Source organism: Rhinolophus ferrumequinum, chromosome 8, assembly GCF_004115265.2.
Source record: "Rhinolophus ferrumequinum isolate MPI-CBG mRhiFer1 chromosome 8, mRhiFer1_v1.p, whole genome shotgun sequence".
NCBI lineage: Eukaryota > Metazoa > Chordata > Mammalia > Chiroptera > Rhinolophidae > Rhinolophus > Rhinolophus ferrumequinum.
Window position 1 is genome coordinate 54315047 of NC_046291.1, and position 22396 is coordinate 54337442.

Sequence of the window (22396 nt, forward strand, 5' to 3'; positions counted from 1 at the left end):
CTTCCCGCGCATGTCGGCGGGGCTGTCCCATTCGCACGCCCGGCCTCGGCTCCCCGCGCACGCGCAGCCTACGTTCTCCAGCCCCACTGCAGACTGCGGCGTATTTTTCGTTCCTCGGCGACAGCTGCCGTCATTTCCGGCGGCGTTGCTAAGCAACTGCGCGGCGTACAATACACTCCGCTGGCTTAGAGGCTGTGCCGCTCTGCTTCGGAGGCTCCTTTCCAAGGCTGGATCGCCTTGGGTATCTCATCAGAGATGCTGGCGCGGTTCGGAAGGCGCTGTGGACAGGCACGGGAAAGCACGGGTGAGCTAAACTGGCCCATCCCGGCACGGGGATTGTTTCTGGCCCCCAGGCATGGGGTGAGAGGCGACGGTGCCAAGTGAGGGTGCCTAGTCCACGTGAAATGGACTCCACCAAGTTGAAAGCAGCCCCTTGGGCATCGTTGGGTTCTATGTAAATTAGACAGTTTTGCCCTCGGGTGAATTAAGAGGTGGGAAATGTTTACATAAGTAGAGGTGGAGAAAATATAAGAGCGCTGATCCAATTGACCTGCTGGTCCGATTCTCTAGCTGCACAGTTGCAGCTCCGAGTCTGGTGTTTGCTGAGTTCTCTTGCACTTAAGCTTTGTTCTGTATTGGGTGAATTGGAATATCTTTTGGAAATATCGATGACCTCATTAGAGTCTTGGCTCTGATGTGAACCTACTGAGTGCTCTTTATGAAAGTCTCTAAGGGAAAATGTCTTAATTTCCTCATCTCTAAAGTGAGGGTATGGTCTCACCCTAAGAAAAATGCTTCGATAGGCTGTAAAAAATGATGCTACTTAAGGTATTGTAATTCAGATGACCTGTTATAAAGTTTTTAGAACAGAAGTAGACTAGTCAGACATCTTAAGAGCTCTTTATCAATTCCAACCATTGTAGTTTCTTAAGCCTGTAAATTCCCCATTAACGATCTCATGGTGACAACTAGAACCTTGGGGATTTGGACTGTCTTCATGTTAGTGCCTGAGCTTCTGTAGCAATTGAGCCCTTTGTGCCAGATGCAGAGTGAGAACCACCCATTCTCCATTAGTAGATATTTGTGCAGTGGAGGACTTACGGAGTAGCAACAGAGGGTCATGGTATGTAGGAGAGAGACAGTACCCATGTGGCATGCATTGAAAAAACACAGTTACTCCAACATATTCACTATCCTGTGTATGCAGTACTGCACTAAAAGACTTAGATTTTTACCTGATAGGTTTTTTGTGGTAATTGGTCCAAAAGTTTCCACCAGAGCCTCACTGCTACATTGTAAACTCTATTTGGAAGAGGATGAAGTAGGAGAGGGGTTCAGATATGTAGACAGATATCTGTAAAACAAATAATTATGTAAAGATTTAGTAGGATGATATCAGCCAGCATGGTGGAATGAGGATTTCTGAAAATCCTCTCTTCCCTTAAATCAAAGAGAACAGTGGCAAAAATAGTCAAAATCAATTTTTTGAGAACTCAGGAAATTAACCAAAGGCTTGCAACAATTGCAGATGTGGAGAAATTGGAACCCTCACACGTTGTTGGTGGGAATGTAAATGGTACAGTCACTTTGGAAAACAATTTGGCACGTCTTTAAAATGTTAAACGTGGAGTTATAATTCTACTCCTAGGTATATACCTAAAATAATGGAAAACATATGTCCACACAAACAGTTATACATGAATGTTCATAGCAGCATTTTTTCATAATAGCCAAAAGGTGGAAACAACCCAGATAATAACAAAATGTGATATTAGGTTGGTGCAAATGTAATTGTGGTTTTTGCAATTATTTTTAACCTTTTAAACCGCAGTTAATTTTTTTTAAAAAATTTATCGGGGTGACAATTGTTAGTAAAATTACATAGATTTCAGGTGTACAATTCTGTATTACATCATCTATAAATCCCATTGTGTGTTCACCACCCAGAGTCAGTTCTCCTTCCATCACCATATATTTGATCCCCCTTACCCTCATCTCCCACCCCCCACCCGCCTTACCCTCTGGTAACCACTAAACTATTGTCTCTGTCTATGAGTTTTTGTTTCTCATGTTTGTCTTGTTCTTTTGTTGTTTTTGGTTTATATACCACATATCAGTGAAATCATATTAAACCGCAGTTACTTTTGCCCCAACCTAATCATCTATACAATGGAATATTATTCAACTATAAAAAGCAATTAAGTACTGATACACGCTACAACATGAATGAATCTTGAAAACATTATATAAGTAAAAGAAGCCAGACATTAAAAAAGCCACATGTATGATTCCATTTATATGAGATGTCTGGAATAGACAAATCCATAGAGACAGAAAGTAAATTAATGGTTGCTAGGGCCTGTGGGAGGGGAGAATGGGGGAATGAGTGCTAATGGGTACAGGGTTCCTTTCTGGGGTTATGAAATGCTCTGAAATTAGTGGTGATGGTTGCACAGCCTTGTGAATAGACAAAAAACACTGGATAGTACCCTTTACAATAGTGAGTTTTATAATATGTGAACTATATCTCAATTTAAAGAGATTTTGTAAACCACAGAAAATGTGTCAGTGATGACAGGCTCATGGACTGATTTTAGATACCCTTAGATCACTTACCACTACATTTCTCCCCTCTCTATTGCTTGAGAGTCTCCCTCAAGCAATTCATATTCTTTCTCTGTCCATCTGTCTTTCTTGTCCCTTCTTTCATCTGTGGCCTGTTTAACTTCTCTAACAGCCACTACTAGCATTGTATGAGAGCTACTGTGAGGAAGGAATCCTAGAAATAAGATTATCCTCTGAGAGCTGAACTCCATCAGCCCAGTAGATTAAAGCATGGACATGTGAAATTAGCCATAGCTCTGATACCAATCAGGGCTCTCCTGATCCTCAAAGAGATGGGGAAACTTGTCCCAATTTCAGTCGCATGAGAGTCAAAAATCTTTCCCAAACTTTCTGTGGGATCTCTTATTTATTTTGGTTGCCCATTTCTGCTTTTTCTGTGGTTGTTTTCTTGGTTCTCTTCCTGTGTGAGAGTCCGTGAAAAGATCTTGAATAAAACATCTCCTGAATGCAGTTACTCTGCTGAAGATTTGGGATGTCATAGAGGAGAGGTTACATTGTGCACTGCACAGCTTCTGAAATCCTGCTCTCCTTCCATCTTGCATTACTGCCAAAGCCTGCTCACCAGGAAGCAGCTCCTGTCAATAAGGGCTGTGAGCTCTTCCCAACCCCTTTAGTATTTTGCGAATTAAGTTTTCTCTGTTTTACTTCCCATCTTAAGAATTGGAATGACTCTTGGGTCAAAGAAGATATTAACATGGCTAACAATATGTTAATCAAAATGCAGATAGTTTAACTTTGTGTAGTTAGCTTCTGATTGTAAGTAACACAAACAAAGTTGAGCCAGTTTAGGCAAAACAAAGGAAATGTGTTACAAGACTAGAAGGTTAGGATTCTTTAATTATAAGTGACTAACTCACTGTAGTTAAAACAGAAGGGGAATATTTTGGCTCATATATCTGGCAATTTGGGTATAACTTGGTCTAGTACACTGTTTTACTTCCCAGCTTTCCTTCACTTTATTCTGCATGTGGAGATTTTGTATGTGGTAGGCAAGATGGTGCTGGCAGCTCTAAATACACACTTTAGTTTATCAACCAACTTCTCACTCTCATCAGCCATAATTCAAATCCTACGAAGACTCTAATGACCCTGGCAGATTTTTCCCTCAGTAACTTTCTTTCCAGAGCCATATGATTTCTTGCTTCCAGTATTCTCTCTATTTCTGTTTCATTTTTCTCTTAATAAAAAAGGTAGTCATAATAATAATAGCTAATATTTGCTGGGAACATATTGTATGCCAGGCACTATTTTAAATTGTTTACAAATATTATTTCATTTAATTCTCACACCAACTATATAAAGTAGTTACTGTTAATATCTCCATTTTGCAATTAAGGAATTCGACTTAGGGGGTTAAATAATTTTGTCTAGATTCACATAGTTCGTATGTGGTATGTTCAGAAAAAGTCCAGGGAGTCTCCATAGTACACATTCTTACTGTGCTTTACTACCTTTGTTATGTCTGTGGCCACCCATCATTATTTAAATGAATTTACTATTTTGGTGCATTTCCCTCTTTACAAGTTTTACCTCCTCACATAGAAGGCAGAATTCATTTTTCTGCCTCCCTTGCAGCTAGTGCACAGGCATGGGACCAATCAGTTGTACATATACTAGATTTACATTTTGAAGAGAGACATATGAGGAAGCAAACACCATGTTGAATCCATTTTCTGGGGAGAGTAGCAGCAAAAGTGTACCAACTTCATAGGCAATGCTGGTGAAGGTTCAGATATATAGTATGCAGCGGAGCAAGATTTAAGTGGGGCCAGTTGAGGTGTTTACCCTGTGCCACTTGCCATGAGCCTTCACTGGAACCTCATGATGTGGTTTGTGTGATGTTTTACACTCTCTGGCTCACTGAGAGATTCAGTAGGCTGCCTAATGTCCTTTAAATGAATTCCTTTTCTGTTTAAACGAGGTAGAGTGAGTTTGGTTATTTATAATTAAGAACCTCAATTGATTAAAAGGATAGGAGGATTTCTCAGAGAGGAGCTGTTATGAGCTCCATTGTGTCATTTCGGATGCTTTTGAATTCATATAACAGAACATCCAACTCAATCATGTTTTAAAATGATTCCTCATTTTATTTGTTCATATAACAGGAACTCCAGGCTTCAGGTCTGATTGATCTAGCAGTATATGAGATCCTCATTGCCCCAGGTGCTTCCTTGGTTTCCTCTTTGTGGTTCCCAGTAACACGTTCATCCTCTTGTGGTCATAGGATGGCTGCCTATCTGGCCTCATGCTTTCTTGTTCATACCCACCTTGTGAATCACTCTCAGATGTCTCCCAGAAGAACAAGGAAGAACTTTCTAAAAGTCTCAAATAAACCTCTTCTCCTATTTGCTTATTACAGAAATAATTATTGGCAAGGGAGATGCAAATATTCTTAAACTAATGAAGCCGACCCTGGATTTTCCAAATGACATAAATAGAGTCAATCACAAAGTCTACAACCCCAAAGATGAATATCCCAAAGTTATCCATTTATAAACTGCTACTTGGTTAACTTTGAAAAATGCTTCTATAACAACCTGTTGGAGTAGGTATTATTGCTCTCAACTTTAAAGATGTTGATACCAAGTCTCCAAGAAGTTAATTGACTTGCCCAAGTTTACATAGTAAAGAAATGACCAAGTAAGTGCTCAAATCTATGTCTTCTGATTTCAAAGTCTTGTATACTTTCCACTTAACCCCAGCTGTTCTTAAGATAACAAGAAAAAATTATTATTTGAAACGATTTCCAGATATTATGACAATATAAAAATGTCTGAGAAGAAATATCACTTGACCCTTCTTGAAAGTCTTTAATATTCACTTTTTAAACTTTATTAGAAATAAAGAACTCTGAAGATCAAGTTCTCTATCCACCTCTTCTACCTAGTAAGGAGGATCTCCGGCAGGTCACCATAATTCCACACGATGAGTGGAAAAGGATTCGAGATAGCCTTGACGGTTTGACAAGAAAAGCCGCATGCCTTCGTGCAGAAAGAGAGGCCAAGAAAGAAATGCATTTCCGATCCCATGAAATGGCAAAACATTGGACTAATACGTACGCAGTAAGTGTTAACCACCCAGGAGTACACATGCACTGAAGGCTTACTCTTCTTCAGAAAGTATTCTTATAAATATTTTTTACATGTAAAATATAAATATGCATTAAAACACATTTTCAACAGCTTTATTTGGGTATAAGTGACATACTATAAACTGGACACATTTACAGTGTACAATTTGATAAGTTTTGACATATTTATACCCCCCTGAAACCATTATTATAAGTAAGATAATCATTATATTCATCACCCCAAAAATGTTTCCTCATACCCTATTTTACTCTCTCTCACTCTTCTCTGCCCCTCCTTCCTGTCTCTAGGCAATTACTGATCTGCTTTCTATTATAAATTTCACTCAGCACAATTATTTTGACATTCTTTCAACACAAGAAATATACACAACAATGTTGTTGTGTATATCAATTATTCATTCATTGTTATTGCTGAGTGGTATTCCATTGTATGGATATACCACAATTTGTTTATCTGTTCAATTGTTGGTTTGTTTGACATCAACCAAATGTTGATATTTGAGCTGTTTGCAGTTTTTGGCGACCATAAATAAAGCTGCTTATGGACAGTCATGTGTAAGTAAGTTTATGTATGGACATAGGCTTTCATTTCTCAAAAAAAAACCCGGTCCCTAAAGGGATAGAGTTGTGGAATAGATCCCCTAATGTTTTTTACACAGAAGTAGCACACTATACATAATACTTTACATCTCCATGGGTACTAAAGAAGAAGAAAAAATGAAGTAAATGTAGTAGTAAAAACTGCAATATATAGGCATAGAGAGTGACAAAATAATAGATCAGAAGACAGAGCCTAAAAACAATCCCATGTTATATATAGGAACTTAGCATATGACAGAAATGTCATTGCAAATCAGAAGGGAAAGGATAAGAATTCAATAACTGATACTGAGATAATTGGCATATAAGAAAGATAAAATTATATCCCCATGGAATAGAATACATAAAAATGAATTTCAGTTGGATTAAAGACCTAAATGTGAAAAGCAAAACACTAAAACTTGAAAAATAAATCATGGAATATCTTCAGGATTTCAGGGTAAGATTTTCTTAAGATATAGAAAGTAGACTCCTCAGACGTGTAGAAGAGCATGTGAAATATGCTACTGTTGATTTTTTAAAGGAACAAAAGTATTAATATATATTTACTGTGTAAATATATAAAGGAACTTGGGAAATAAACATAAGAAACTAATAGTGGTTATCTTAGAGACTGAAGATGGGAGTTAGGGTTGGAGGGAGAGTTTCACTGTATACCTTTATAATATTTTGGGGTTTTGAACCATGTAAATGTTTGAACCACGTAGTCTAGTAAATACTATAAAGACTCGTAATGAAAACTCAAATTATCCCATTATAATGTTAAATTTTGTAAATTAAAAAGTGAAAACAGAAAACTGCTTTTGTCTTTTTGCAGGGGATGAAAGAACAGAAACTTAAAGCCAAAAAGAAGCATGATGAAGAAATAGAGGCAGAAAGACAAATTCTTGATTTGGAAGACGAAATATATAAACAAGGAGAAAGAAAAAAGGCCATCGAATATGCAAAGCAGTTTCAATTTTACCAGACAGAAAGAGTGAAAAACTTTCATGTACTACTTGATTGTCTTATATTTATATATATGTATTTAGCATATCTATACATAGTTAGACTTCATTTTCTTAAATACTGAAATTTTTTTTTGTAGTCAGGACTTCTTCTTAGTAGAGTTATGAAAGAACGTGATGCACAGATTGAATCCAAAAAGAACCAAATAAAATCAGATAAAAAATGGGAGGAACAATTGAAACTAAACATTGAAAAAGCTTTTAAGGAAGAAGAAGGAAAAGTAGAAAAACGACGCAGGGATAGAGTGGCTCTTGCCAATGATCATTTAAAACAGTATGTATACATAAACTACCTTTTTTGTACTTTCCTCTTTTTCTCATAATAGATATAGATTTTTTTTCTGATTATAAAAGTAATACAGGCTAAAATACCTAGTAAGTAGAAAAAATACAAAGATAGAGGTTAAAAATCATGATTACATCACTATTACTCCCTTACCCAGAGATAATGTGTTGGTTACTATTGTCACAATGCTGCATAACAAACACCCACACAATCTAGTGGCATTCAGTATTAAACATTTATTTCTCATGTATGTGTGGGTTGGTTGCGCTTGGCTGGGCAGCTTTTCAAACTGCAGAACTGGCAGAGTTTGCTTGTTGTGGGGAGGGCTCGCATCTGCTCCGCGCATTATTCATTTTGAGATCCAGGGAGAAGAAAAAGCAACTATAAAGCTGAATACAATAAAGTATTTTTCCTTAAGTTCACAGTCTGAAGTGGAGGCTATACATCTGGAACAAATAATTACAGTTGCCCTTTGAACAACACAGGCTGTGTGAGTCCACTTATATGTGGATTTTTTTCCAATACATATGTATAGTACTCTAAAAGTATATGCCTTATGATTTTTAAAGAACATTTTCTTTTCTCTAACTTACTTTATTATAAGAATATAATATATAATACATCTGACATACAAAATATGTGTTAATTGATCATTTATGTTATCTGTAAGGCTTTTGGTCAACAGTAGGGTATTAGTAGTTAAATTTTTAGAGTCAAGTTATACATAGATTTTCAACTGCACAGGGTCAGCATCCCCTACACCCTGTATTGTTCAAGGGTCAACTGTAGAGAATATGATGATAAATATTTTGACAAATATAATTATGGGGCGTGTGGAAGCATATAAGTGGACACCTGATCCAGTTAGAGAAGGCTTTTCAGAAATAACCAGCTCCTGCACTTAATTCTGATATTCCAGGTCTGTCAAACCCTTGTTTGCCTCAGGGCCTTCTCACATGCTTTTTCTTTTGCCTGGAATTTACTCTCCCAGTCTTCATCCTTGGGCTTTCACCAGCTAAAAGAAATCTTCCTTGTCTTAAGGAACAGCTCTGTCTAAAATTATGTAAAATAAATCACCGGCATTTGGTGGCTTACCACTCAGAAGGCATCAATAGCTGCTCAGTGTTGGCCGAAGGAAGAATGACAAATTGGCCAGTTGGTTAAGGAAATCTTTGTTCCTAAGCTTCCATCAAACACCATCTGAGGGGCTAGACCCGTATCTTAGGTAGCGTCGTCTAGTGCTGAAATTGAGAAGCACTAGGGATTTCTGAAAAATAAGGTCCCCAATTCCACTGTACAGTCATGCAGTTAACTGGTTCTTTCTAAAGGAAAGGAACATTTGAATCTAGTGTAGGATTTAATTTTGATGAGGAGTAAAACAAATTTCAAAGAAAGGAAAATATTTGCAATTCTGGACTAACCCAGATTGGATTTGGTTTTAATCACTGCTCTTTATATATGTTCTTTATATATTCCCTCCCCCACCAAATCCACAAGTTTTCCCTTATAGCTTCAAATCATCCCAGGTTAGAATCTAATTCATTTCTTTAAAATGTAACCTATTCTTCTCCTTTTCTTTCAATTATAATTATGTTTTTGCTTTAGAATAAAGGAACATGAAGAGGAAGAAGAAAGAAGGAGAAAACTTGAAGAAAAGGATGCTGAGGAAATAAAGCGACAGAATTCATTGTATGAAATAGAAATGAGAAAAAAATTAGAAAAGAAGAAAGAAGAGATAAATGAAAGCAGGAGACTGTTTTTTGTAAGTTGAAAATAACAGCATCTCTTTAAAATATGTACAAAGTCCAATGCCTAACTTTTAATATATTTTAATAAATAATAGTGGAGTAGAAAACAAGTTGCTATTAAGTTGGGTTTCTAAGTATACTTTTGGGGGAGCTATATTTGGTATGGTTTTATGTGGCTGTGCTCTCATGCATGAATAATAAAGACAGAAGAGAATGAGACTCCTTTTTTTCCAGATGATTTTACTTTCTTATCCTTAAAATGAAAGTTATTGTGAGGAATGAATGGGGTGATATATGTTTGGTGTCCGCTGCACTATTAACATGTGCTCAATAAATGGTCGTTTTTTAATGGCCATTGCAATTTATTTTATTTTGTAATTTTTTACATTGTTTTTTTTAACATTAGTTTTTATTCTTAAGTAATACATGCAGAGTTAAAATATCAAACAAAGCCAAAAGGCTTAAAAGAAGAGTAGAAGTTCTTTGCTTCATCTGTTCTGCTTCTTGGAGGCAACCACTTCCAAGCTATTTTAGCTGTATCTTCTGGTATAAAATTATATTTTAAATGTATATATTAAGTTCTAAAGATACGTACCTTGATTTTTCTATTTTAGACATTTTCTGTCTCTTTGCGCTAGTAGTTGAGGATTTTAGCTCAACTGAGTCAGCTTCTCTCTTTTGCTTTGCTATTCTTGGAATATAGATGGCTTCTGTCATCAAGGTTGCCTCATGGCCCTGAATGGCTACTGGAGCTCCCGCCCTCATGTCCAGATTCAAGGCAGCAAGAAGGAAAAGAGTGCCCTAACTATCTGTTCTCCTTTTAAGGAACTTTTCCAGAAGTCCCACTTGATGATTTCCATTAAATCTCATTGGTCATAATTTAGTCACATTAACTGAAAAGAAAGCTTGGAAATACAGCCTTTTAGCTGAACATATTGCTACTCTGAACAAATTCGGTGTCCTGCTGATAATGCAGAGAAAAAATCTTGGGTAGGCAATTAATTGTTCCTGCCATTTTTGTTTTTTGTTCGATCTTGAGAGTTACCTCAATTTTGTCTTCAAGACTTCTATTGAATTTTTAATTTTAGCTCTCAAAGTTTTAATTTCTAAGAGTTTTACATGTAATCTTATTGTTCTTTTTGTAAAAAATCTTATCCTTGCGTCATGAATGCAATATTTTCATTTCTCCAAGTCACTTTGGAATGGGATAGACCTTGTTTTGAATGCCAGATCTGCCACTTACTAGCTATGTGACCCTGAGCTGAGGCTTTCAATTTTTAAAAATGAGAATTACCTTTATGTTAATTAACTCTATACTTTCCTTATTAAAAAAAAAAGAGCATTTCAAAAAACTTAGGAAAAAACAGCAAAATAAAACTTTTGAGAAATCATTCAAAACAAGCACTTTTAACAGTTTGGTATTTTTATTAGTTTTTCATGTTGGCTAATGCATCTCCTTAACCAGATTACAAGCTTTTAAAAGTAACAACCCATAAAATAGAAGAATAATTAAGAGTTCTAGGCACATAGTAGACCCTGATATTGAAGATTAAATATATTGAAGATTAAATGTTGCTTCTAATAACTTTCACATTGAATTGGTTTCTATCTGTACTAACAGAATACAGTAACGTATCTGTGTAGCCAGGCTATTGTTTTCAAAGGTGCCTATTTTTATGATGGTTGGGTCCTGGAATGTATGCTGATATGAACAGATTTTTACTTTTTGTTTTTAAAAATAATGACCTATATTTAAAATTTTTGTTAGAATATACGTCTGTGTATTTTTTTGTATATATGCAATAAGAAAGTCTGGACTAGGAACTAGTTTCACAGTGATTATGTCTGGTGGGGTGAATTAAGAATAGGTAGGTAGATAGTGGATTGTGTACGAAGGACACTTTATATTGTGTATCTTTTAAATATTTTTAATGTTTGTACTATGTGACTATTAACTATTCAAACATTAAATGAAAATTGTATAATGTATTTAATGTATATATTTAATGTATTTTTTCTGATTATAGAATTATTTTAATTGAGTATTTTAAAGAAATGAGATATTTGAAAAGAAATACAGAAAAGCATTAAGAAGATGTAAAAGTCACCTATAATCTCATACCTGAGATAACTACTGTTAACATTTGATACATTTATTCCAGTTATGTATACATTATAAACTTGTACTTATATATATATTTTCAAAACTAAAATATGCTATGTAGTGTTTTGTATTCTGCTTTTCCCCCGCTACTTACCAATTATTTGTATCCTTCTCATGTCACTGAGAATATAATTTATTTAACCATTTCTCCATTATTGAATATTTAGAGGTTGTTTCCAATTCGTCACCATTATAAACAACTTTGAGATGAAGAACGTGATACATAAAACCTAATGTACATTTCTGATGACCTTGGGATAAATTTCCGAGAGAGAAATAACTGGGTCAGAAGCTGTGCCCATTTGACAGGTTCTTACTAGATTCTGATATGAAGAGAAATATTTTTCTTCGTGAGAGGATAAAACACAATATTTTTTCTCCAAGGAACATATGAATGATAAAAATATCATCAAAGCTGTAGAACAGCAGCAGCAAGAGGAGGAAAATGAAAAGATTAGAAAATTTATCAAAGGCAAAAAGCGTCTTACACAAAGGATGAAAGAAAAAGAAGCTGAAGCACGCAGGTAAGCTTTTAAAATAATTTATGTAATTAACAATGTACTATCTGGAATTATTTTATATAAATCAGAAGTCATGATATGAGAGTAGCCTTTAGGAATAAAGGTCTCATTATTTTATACATGACGAGGGCGTTTAGTGACATCATGATTTCAGTTTGGGGCATGTGAGTTGGGATTCCCTTGGAATGTCAAGGACATCTGTCTAGTAAATGGTCGGAAATCTCTGCTCTATGAGACGGATATGAGTTGGAGATGGCTTTGAGCCATTGATACATAAGTGGAAGGTAATTAGAGCTGTGGATACAGAAGTAGGTAACAAAGGAAGGTGGCATAGTCCCCAGGGAAGTCCTATTTAAAGGTCAAATGGAGAAAGAAGATAATGTAAAGACCAAAGAATAGTTTTTAGGGACTGGAGGAAAACTGCAAGGGAGGCGAGTTTCAGTAAGAAGAGTGCAATGATCAGTATTAGATCAATAGAGGAATTCAATGAGATTTTTAAAATGAAGGATTCATCATATTTAGAGGTCATTGCTTGCTTTGGTGAGCAGTTTGGAATGAGGTGAGACAGGAAAGTAGGAATCTAGATGCAGTACCTCATGTTTCTGCCTGTATCATGCTTTTCCCTTGGGCAAAATCTTCTGATGGCTTTACATCACACTTAGAGTCTTCACTACAGCTACCCCCAGCCTCATCTCTCAGACCTCCTCTCTAACTGTTGTCTCCTCCTTTTGTTCTTCATCACTCACACTGGACTTCCCTTGTACCCCCTCTGGGGAATGCTCACCTCCCTGACCTCTTTCAGATCATTACTTTCTCATTGAGGCCTCTCCTGACTACCTTATTTAAATTACAACCCCACTGCCTGCATTGCTATCCCTTTAACTGCTTCCTTTTTCCTCACTGCATGATATAACACTATTTTAATTATTTGTTTTGTTTACTGTCGCCCTACCTCAGCTATAATGAAAGCTCCCTGAGGGCAGAGATTTTTAATCTTTTTGTTTGTTATTATTGTTTCCAGCACCTGGAATAGAGCCTGGCACATAGTAGGCAAAGTTTAAAATATTATTTTTGAAGCCTAGATAAAATATCAGCTTTTCCATGAAGACTTTTTTTTTTCTCCATTTGTCCATATCATTTCCAGCTTTCTCATGGCATTTATCACTTTTTGCCTTGTAGCCTTATGTGCATAAATGTCTTTTCTCCACTTTAGATCGCAATTTCTTTGAGGCGTGCACTGTCCTTTCTCATCCTTTCTCCCAAATTGCTTTGCAAATTCACTCAATAATTTAGTGAATTTGTCACATCTATATTTAAAAGTATTTTGTGCCAAATTTTCTAAATAAAAATGACCCATTCCTTTAAAAAATTACAGTAGTTCCCCTTATCCACAGTTTTGTGGATAATGAGAGGATGGATTTTTTCAGAATTTTGATAATTTTTACTAGACATTTTTGCGATTTTTATTTAAAGAGAGGCCTCCTTTGATTTATTTTAATTTATATCCTAAGCCTCCAACATTAGAGTAAGCAGGGTTGTATAAAAAAGTATATAAAAATATTTTTCATTATAGAGAATTTTAATACTTTATTTCATACACATACACGATCATATTATATGCATTACTCCCTTTGGATTTTTAGAATTATTCTAATATGATGGTATTCGATCTGATAACTGACATGGCCACTAAGTGACTAACATTTGGGTACATACAGTGGGTATACGCAATGTGGATACACTGGACAGAGGTGATTCACGTCCTGGGCAGGATGGAGCGGGATTGAGTGAGATTTCATCACATTACTCAGAATGATGTGCAATTAAACCTTATGAATTGTTTGTTTCTGGAAATTTTCATTTAATATTTTTGGACCATGGTTGATTGACAATGTAAAGCAAAACCACAGACAAGAGGTGACTACTGCATACTTTATTCTAAAAATGAAGTGTTAAAAAATAATTTCCACTTAAAACAATCTATATATATATAAGGAGCAATTGGGGCTCCTTTGAGTCTTTTACAAGACTATATAAAATATCTGACTCTCTAATTACATTATATTGGCTCCATAGCAGATCTATTCATGAAGATTTGGTAAGTGATGGTTATTTTGTTATAGGATAATGGAGGAACATAGAGAAAGAATAAATAACTTCCTGAGTGAACTAATGAAAGAGAAACTTGACAATGAAGATTTGATTATTGCTAGAGATATTGCAGAAGCAGAGGCTGAACAGGAAAAAAGAGAAAAAGAGAAATATGAAAAAAACAAAGCAGAATTAAAAGCAATTGCAGAATATAGAGGCATTGTGGTAAGCAATTCAATTATGACAAATAAAAATTTTAAAATTTAAGCCCTTTTCACTGTAGTTTTCCAGTCCCTCTGCCTCTCTGACGAAAAAAAAAAAGAGCAGATTTGAAAAACAATGTATAAATAATCTTCCTATATTCTTGAAATCAGACCGTATTTACTTTCTAACACAAGATGACGTGACAATTCATTACAAATAATGTATTTACAGGTACAAATAATCTCTTGTTTCAGAACCATCTGAAGTACAAAAAATGTTATTCATTTAACATACTTTTCATTTGAACATTTTTAAGCAAATCAAGTAGAAATTACCCTATTGCATTTCTGTATTTCTTACTCCTTCAGAATTTACTTCATACATGACTAACTGTGACACATTTAAATTGGTTAGTTTGTAAACATTGTATTAATTTTTTACCTACAAATATTTCCCTATCTTGAGAAGATACTCCTTTTCTGTTCCTCTATTTTCTTCTTAATATTATTCTATTTAAGTTTTCATTGTGTTTCCTGATATTCAGGAACTAAAATAAAACCAAAGTAAATTGTCCACATGGGAATCAGCCCAGGTGCTTACAGTTTTCTGCCCCTGCATTGCTCCTGGCAGCCTTTCTGCTTGGAGCTTTCTGACTCTTTTTAAAGAGCATTGGTTGTTAAAAATGCTTTTAATGTTTTCCTTTGCCTTTTAACACTAGATGAAAAATAAAGAGGAAGAAGAAAGACAAAGAAAAATAGAGGCTAAAGAACAATTGCTGGCTGTCCTGAAAGCAGATCAGTTTTTTTGGGAGCATGAAAAGGAGAAAAAACGCAAAGCTGATAAAGAACATCGAGAAGTTCAAGATGCCCATATTCAGCAAATGGTAATTATTCCTAAATGTTTATACTTATTTTAGGGATAAATATGTAATATAGAGTCACGTTAATTTTCTGTTTCCCGTGCAGTTTCCTTTGTTAAGTAAGATCAGATGGTCATTGTGGTTATGACAAATAAAATATATAAGAAATGCGAAGAGTTAGTTTCTGTTTTTATCTGTATTGATGTTCCCATAAAAGGTTCATGTCATTTGCACAAATATTTACCTTTCAATAGTGTCTATTGTGCTTTAGAACATATTAAAGAAAATACAAATCCGTGTGGCTGGCTATGATGCTTATCGTTTTTGTTTTACTTTTCCCCCTCTTTATAACCATAACCCAGAGACTATGTTGATTGGGTTCTCTGGTTTCATGTTTGAGGTGAGTATGGGTACTAAAAATTTTAGAACATGTATTGAGGACATGGCATTCAATCGTTGTACCTAAAAACTGTTTTCCAAAATGGCTGTACCATTTTCTATTTCTACCAGAAATGTATCTGAGGACTCGTTGCTTCATTTCCTCCTTAATACTTGGTATTGTTGTCCTTTGACTTTAACTATTCTAGTATTGTGATATCTCATGGTGTTACTATGCATTTTCCTAATGACTAAAGATATTGAACATCTTTTCATGTACTTTTTAGCCATTTGTGTGCCTTCTTTTGTGAAGTGTCTATTCAAATCATTTGCTAATTATTCAATTGGGTTGCTTGGATTCTTATTGTTGAGGTTTTTTTTTTCCCTTTCTTTCCTTCCTTTCTTCCTCCCTTTCTTTCCTTTTTCTTTTTTTAAAGATTTTATTGGGGAAGGGGAACAGGACTTTATTGGGGAACAGTGTGTACTTCCAGGAGTTTTTTCCTAAGTCAAGTTGTTGTCCTTTCAATCTTAGTTGTGGAGGGTGCTGTTCACCTTCAAGTTGTTGTCTTTTCAATCTTAGTTGTGGAGGGCGCAGCTCAGCCCCAGGTCTAGTTGCCGTTGCTAGTTGCAGGGGGCGCAGCCCACCATCCCTTGTGGGAGTCAAACCAGCAACCTTGTGGTTGAGAGCCCCCGCTCCAACCAACTGAGCCATCCCGGAGGCAGCTCAGCTCAAGGTGCCATATTCAATCTTAGTTGCAGGGGGCACTGCCCGTCATCCTTTGTGGGACTGGCAACCTTGTGGTTGAGAGACCACTGGCCCATGTGGGAATCAAACCAGTAGCCTTCGGAGTTAGGAGCATGAAGCTCTAACCGCCTGAGCCACTGGGCCGCCCCCTTATTGTTGAGTTTTAAATAATATTTTTAATGTGGTAAAATATATATAACATAAAATTTACCATTTTAACCACTTTAAGTGTACAGTTCAGAGACATTAAGTGTTCACACTGATGTGAAACTATCACCATTATCTATATCTATTACTTTTTCTTCATCTTACACTGAAACTCTGTACCATTAAGCAGTACCTCTCCATTCTCCCTTCCTTGCAACCCCTGGTAACCACTGTTCTCCTTTCTGTCTCTATGAATTTGATTATTCCAGGTACCTCATATTAGTGGAATCATATAATATTTGTCCTTTTGGTCTTTTATCTCATTTAGCATAATGTCTTCAGGGTTCATGCATGTCGCAGTATGTGTCAGAGTTCATTTTTTTTTATTAAGGCTGAATAATATTCCATTGTACATGTATATCACATTTTGTTTATTCAACACATCCATCAGTGAACATTTGGGTTGTTTCCATCTTTTGACTATTGCAAATAACACTTCTGTGCACATTAGTATACAAATACCTATTTGAATTTGTTTTCAGTTCTTTTGTTCGTATACCTAGAAGTGGAATTGCTGGGTTATATGGTAATTCTATATTTAATATATGTTTTTAAAACCACCACACCGTTTTGTGCAGCAGCTGTACCTTTTTACATTTCCATGAGCAATGTTCAAGGGTGCCAATTTCTCCAAACCGTAACAAATTGTTGTTTTCTGGGTTTGTTGTTGGTTTTGTTATTTATAATAGTCATCGTAACGGGTTTGAAATGATATCTCACTGTGGTTTGAACTCGTATTTCTCTAAAGATTAATGATGTTGAGCATCTTTTTATATGCTTATGGCCATTTCTGTTCAGCCTGAAGTCTTCCTTTAGTATGTTTTATAGTACAGGCGGGCTAGCAATAAATTCTTTCAGTTTATTTTTCTGATAGTCTCTTTATCTTGCCTTCATTTCATTGGATATAAAATTATTGGATATCATTTTTTTCAGTCCTTTGAATATGTTGTTTCAGTGTCTTCTGGCCTTCATATGTTTATGATTAGCAATCTGCTGTTAATCATATTATTTGCCCCTAAATGTGATGTGTCATTTATCTTTTGCTAGTTTTAAGATTTTTCTTTATTTTTGGCTTTCAGCAGATTGACTATGATGTGTTTTTCTAGTGTGCATCCTATTTGGGGTTTGTGGTACTTCTTGGATGTTCCAGTTAATATCACCAAATGTGGGAAGTTTTTGACTTTATTTCCTCAAATATCTTTTCCTGCCTCTTTCTTTTTCTTCTTTTTTCCAGGGGCCCAATTTGCACATACAAAGAGATATTTGATATATCACCGATCTCTGGTGCTGTGTTCATTTTTCATCAATATTTTTCTCTCTGTTCTTCAGATGGGACAGTTTCTATTGATCTGTCTTCAAAATCACTGATTCTGGTGTTGAACTCATCTAGTGAATTTTTCATTTCAATTGTTGAACTTTCAACTCTACAATTTTCATTTGGTTCTTTTTAGTTTCTATTTCTCTGTTTAGATTATCTATTTACTCATTCTGAGCATATTTCCTTAAATTCATTGAATATATTCAGAATAACTGCTTTGAAATCTAATTGCTAAATTTGATATGCAGTTTCACTCAAAGCTAGTTGTTTTTTTCCTTAGAACAATGTATCATTTTCCTGTTTCTTTGCAGGTCTAGTAATTTTTAATCGAAAACTTGACGTTGTATAGAATATGTTGTAAATTCTGTTTTGTTCTGAGAGTTGTTGCTTTTTGTTTTAGTAGGCAATTACTTTCCCTGGACCCAAGCTACGAAATCTGTTTTCACCACAATAGGTAGCCTTTGATGTCTCTGCTTGCATTTGTTTTTTAAAGCGCGGTTCTCTAGGTTTCCTCACTGTACTGGCGTTGTTTGGCAGACAACCTGTAACGTGGATAGAGTTTATGTTCGGACACCTTAAGCCAATAATGCTTTTATGTAACCCTGCTGCGTAAACTGTGTGTGGATTGAGGATGATATTCCAAAGAACAGCAAATTCATAATTTCCTGTAGGCTTTTAATTTTTGCTAGGCTTCCTGAGGTCTCCAGTGTGAATGTGTAGTTTGTTAGTCAGGGGTGTCTGTAGAGTTTATCATCTCAGCCCTTCTATAACTGTCTCACTTCCAGAATCTCCTCCTTAAATTTCTAGCTGCTTTGCCACTGAACCCAAATGGAATCTACCATCATTATCCAGTACCTCTGCAAAATTTTCATCACCTGAGCTGGAGGGATAGCAATGCCCTCCAGGAAAGAATGCCATAAGCTTACAGTTCTTACCTGATTCAGCAGCAGTTTTTCATGAAATAACACTTCTGAAGTAGTTGTCTGCACATGGTTACTTTCTAGTGTTCTGAAATGTTTGATTTTAATAATTATTACTAGACTTGCTACCTGTGGAGGGGAATTGGCTAACGTCTTCATGCAGCCATTACCAGAAATAGGAGCTGCCATAGTATTTTGAAGCAAATCCCAGAGATCCTATCATTTTACTGATGTATATTTCAGTATGTATTTCTAAAACTCAGGGACTCTTTAGAAATTAACATCACAATTCCATTATCACATCTAAAACGATAAACATTCAGTGCTTCAATTTCTCACAAATAGTCTCATGAATACCTTTTAAATGGTGTTGTTTGAATCAGGTCCATATATTGTTTGGTTGATATGTCTTTCAAGTCTCTTTTAATATATAACTTCTTCTCCACCCCATCATTTTTGTCTTAAGTTCTCCCTCCTTGTCTTTATTGTGTCTTACAATTTATTTATTGAAGAAACTGGGTTTGTTGTTTTTTAGAATTATTCGTCTGGATTTTGCTGGTTGGATCCGTATGTTGTAGTTTAATATGTTCCCTGCATTTCATGTAAAATCTACTTTAGTTCAGATTTACATTCAATTTTGGGGTGAAATTCCTCATAGATGGGATTATGTGGCACATAATGACTGTTGTCTCACTTTCTATGATATGAACAGCCTTTGATGATCATTGCCTAAATCTTTTAATTAATTCATGATGGCAAAATGTTGATAGTCTTTTATTCCTTCTGATTCATTTGCTGACACCTTCAAAAACCTCTTCATGATTACCAGTTTGGTTCCCTGAGGTACAATTTTTAAATGAAAGACAGGATAAATACTTCTCTCACTTGGTTTTCCAATTTTCAAAATAATTAGCTCTCTAGCATCCTTCAGAAAGGTGCTTGGTACTTTACCCCCATCAGTTATAAATTTTAGGATTTTAACCAATATTTTAAGTTTCTTTACGAATCTGTATTTATGCATAGTGCGTATCAAATTTGAGGCACCAATCATATGATCCGTTATGTAATCCTTTCCTTCTATTGTCACTTCCTTTATTTCAAATGTTTCTCCCTATTCTCTCAATATCTTTCTACAAATTACCACCAAATAAACATATCTCAATTGCTTCTTAAGACCCCACATTACAGTATTTTACCTTTGATGAGATAGTTTTTAGCCTTTTCTTACTGAATGTCATTTTCTATGTTTTCAAACTCCTGGTATTGCAAGCCTTACAAATACCAGGATGCAAGCCTTACAAATAGGATGCAAGCCTTAATTTTGAATTGCATCACTCAGTAATGAAAATTTGGTCTTTTATATTGAAATGGTTGCTCTATTTCCTCATAAATTTCAATGTATGGTAGATAATCAGGTTTGGGCTACTATTTTATGCTGAAGTATTGGTTACTGACTTTGAAAAATATTTTCATGAATATTAAATATAAGTAGTCAAAATCACTCAATTTTTGACAGACAGCATTTCTTAAAATGCTGCTGAGAAAACAAAAATGAAAAGTTGTCAACTAAAACTTCATAGAAGTCTTTAAAAGCTATTAGAATCACCCCATATAAAATAAGCAGTTAAAAGAACATGTTTTTGTAAATAGAAAGTTAAAAGAAAAAAATTATAAAACGCCAGTAGATTGTCTGTTGGTAGAATGCTTAGAACACTTACTGCCCCCATCTCCTGATTAGCCTACATTGGTAAGTGTCACTTGTTCCAAGTTCAAATTCTTGGAAACAGAGTATAATTGGTTTAACTTAGTTCAGATATTCATTGCCGATTTAGTCCTACGTGGCTAGGTCTTATGATATATTGGGGTGACTTAGGACAGTGGGTTTGAGTTCCTTCCTTCAGAATAGTGGATGGGTGGGGGACAGAGATTGGTGTGTCTTCCACACCTGCCCAAGTACACGTTATAAATGGAGAAACAGGATTCTAAACTTGGTTGGTTTTTAACTGAACTTCATGCTTGTAACCATTTTACTCTATTGTTTGTTTGAAGATGTATCATCACAGAAGACTGTTAAGTTTCATTGAGACATGACTTTTGAGCATGGTATTGTGAGAAGCATGGGAGCGTTTCCAAAATAAATTATGGAATATAGTTATTTAGTCAACTTGTCAAATATGAATGAGTTTAGAAAATTCTATCTACACCTTCAAATGTTATATTTAAAAAGTTGATCTTCTTTACCAATATAGGATTGTATTTTCTTTCTTCCCCCAATAGGCCAAAAATAAGTTTAATGCGAAGCAAGCAAAACAAGCAGAATTAGAGTATTGGAGACTTACTGAAGCTCTGATGGCTGAAAAGGAGAAAGAATTTCAGGATTATGCCAGAGAAGTAACTGAGCTTGAGTCTGATTCAACAAGTAAATATATTTATCCTCTTGTAAAAGCTGCACAGGAAGGGCCTGGAAGTGGCCCTGGACCCGTTTGTATGGACAGAGGTGGATTAAGACCCAGCTATCAGGCAAACGATGCCATTGGAGTCCAGCTCCCTTTCTGTAACTCTCAGGGGTCAAACTATAATTTTCAAAAGTCTAAGGGAAGGCTAGGTTTTATGTGGTAGAAAAAAGTTTATTTTCAAATGTAAGTGAATTATATGCTTTTAATTTAATAAAACTGCTCATCTAAATACAATTATGTCTGATCTTCACCACCCAAGGTTAATTAACTCATTCTTTTTTAAGACTTTGATAAAATACATACACAGTATTTTAGCAACTTACAAATGTTTTCAGTGGCATTTATATTCATAACATTGTATAGCCATTACCATTATCTGGTTCCAGAACCTTTTCATTGCTCCACATGGAAACTGTCCCTAACACTCACTCCCCGCTCCCCTTCTGCCTGGCCCCTGGCAACCACTAATCTACTTTGTCTCTAAGATTTGCCTATTTTGGACATTTCAAATAAATGGAATCATACTGTGGCCTTGTTTCTGGCTTATTTATTTCATTTAGCAGTTTCAAGGTTCATACATATACCATTATCAGAGGCACATGTGTAATTTTTTTTATAGCTGAATATTCCACTGGAAGTCTTTCCTCTTAAGAAACTTATGTACTTATTTACCTTATTATTCAATACTTAAATTTGTTTCAAATAACACTACCCATATTACTAACAATTATTTCTGAATTTCTGAATTTGTGGTTTAGAGTGTATCTCATTACACATGTGCAAATTACCATGTTTTAAGGTCACTTGAAATAATCACATGTAGTTAGGTGACCAACTTGATATAGGGGGTTTTATGAATTGCATTCCCCTGCTCTTTTTATTTTTTTCTAATTTGTACTTTTATTTTTTTATTTATTTTTTTAAAATTTATTTTTAATTTATTGGGGTGACAATTGTTAGTAAAATTACATGTATTTCAGGTGTGCAATTCTGTATCATCCCCTGCTCTGTAATTGAAAAATTTTGTGATACTTCACCATCTTAACCATTTATAAGTATACAGTTCAGTAGTGTATATTCACACTGTTGTGTAAACAATCTCCAGAACTTTGTCATTTTGTAAAACTGGAACTCTATATACATTAAACAACACTCCATTTCCCCCGCCCCTCAACT

The 22396-nt window shown here is 35.3% G+C and overlaps 1 protein-coding gene across 2 annotated transcripts; it reads left to right on the top strand.

Moving 5' to 3' along the window:
• The first annotated feature begins 3 nt into the window (after positions 1-3).
• On the top strand, positions 4-22074 carry CFAP210 (cilia and flagella associated protein 210). Of its 2 annotated transcripts, XM_033113101.1 has the most exons (9): positions 170-304; positions 5464-5687; positions 7134-7307; positions 7404-7597; positions 9215-9371; positions 11906-12045; positions 14166-14358; positions 15056-15220; positions 21042-22074. In XM_033113101.1, the coding sequence occupies exons 1-9, from the start codon at positions 256-258 to the stop codon at positions 21381-21383; spliced, it is 1638 nt and encodes a 545-aa protein (XP_032968992.1). In that variant the 5' UTR covers positions 170-255; the 3' UTR covers positions 21384-22074. The 2 variants fall into 2 exon arrangements, with proteins under 2 accessions (XP_032968990.1, XP_032968992.1); XM_033113099.1 differs by lacking the exon at positions 5464-5687 and having other exon boundaries at positions 4-304.
• The last annotated feature ends 322 nt before the right edge of the window (positions 22075-22396 follow it).

Excerpts from the sequence above, each read along its gene's own strand:
- CFAP210 (XM_033113099.1), top strand. The coding sequence starts at position 11 with ATGTCGGCGGGGCTGTCCCATTCGCACGCCCGGCCTCGGCTCCCCGCG. Across the intron at positions 7,308-7,403 it reads AAAGAGTGAAAAACTTTCAT|TCAGGACTTCTTCTTAGTAG; the intron begins GTACTACTTGAT and ends TTTTTTTTGTAG. Across the intron at positions 15,221-21,041 it reads ATGCCCATATTCAGCAAATG|GCCAAAAATAAGTTTAATGC; the intron begins GTAATTATTCCT and ends TTCCCCCAATAG.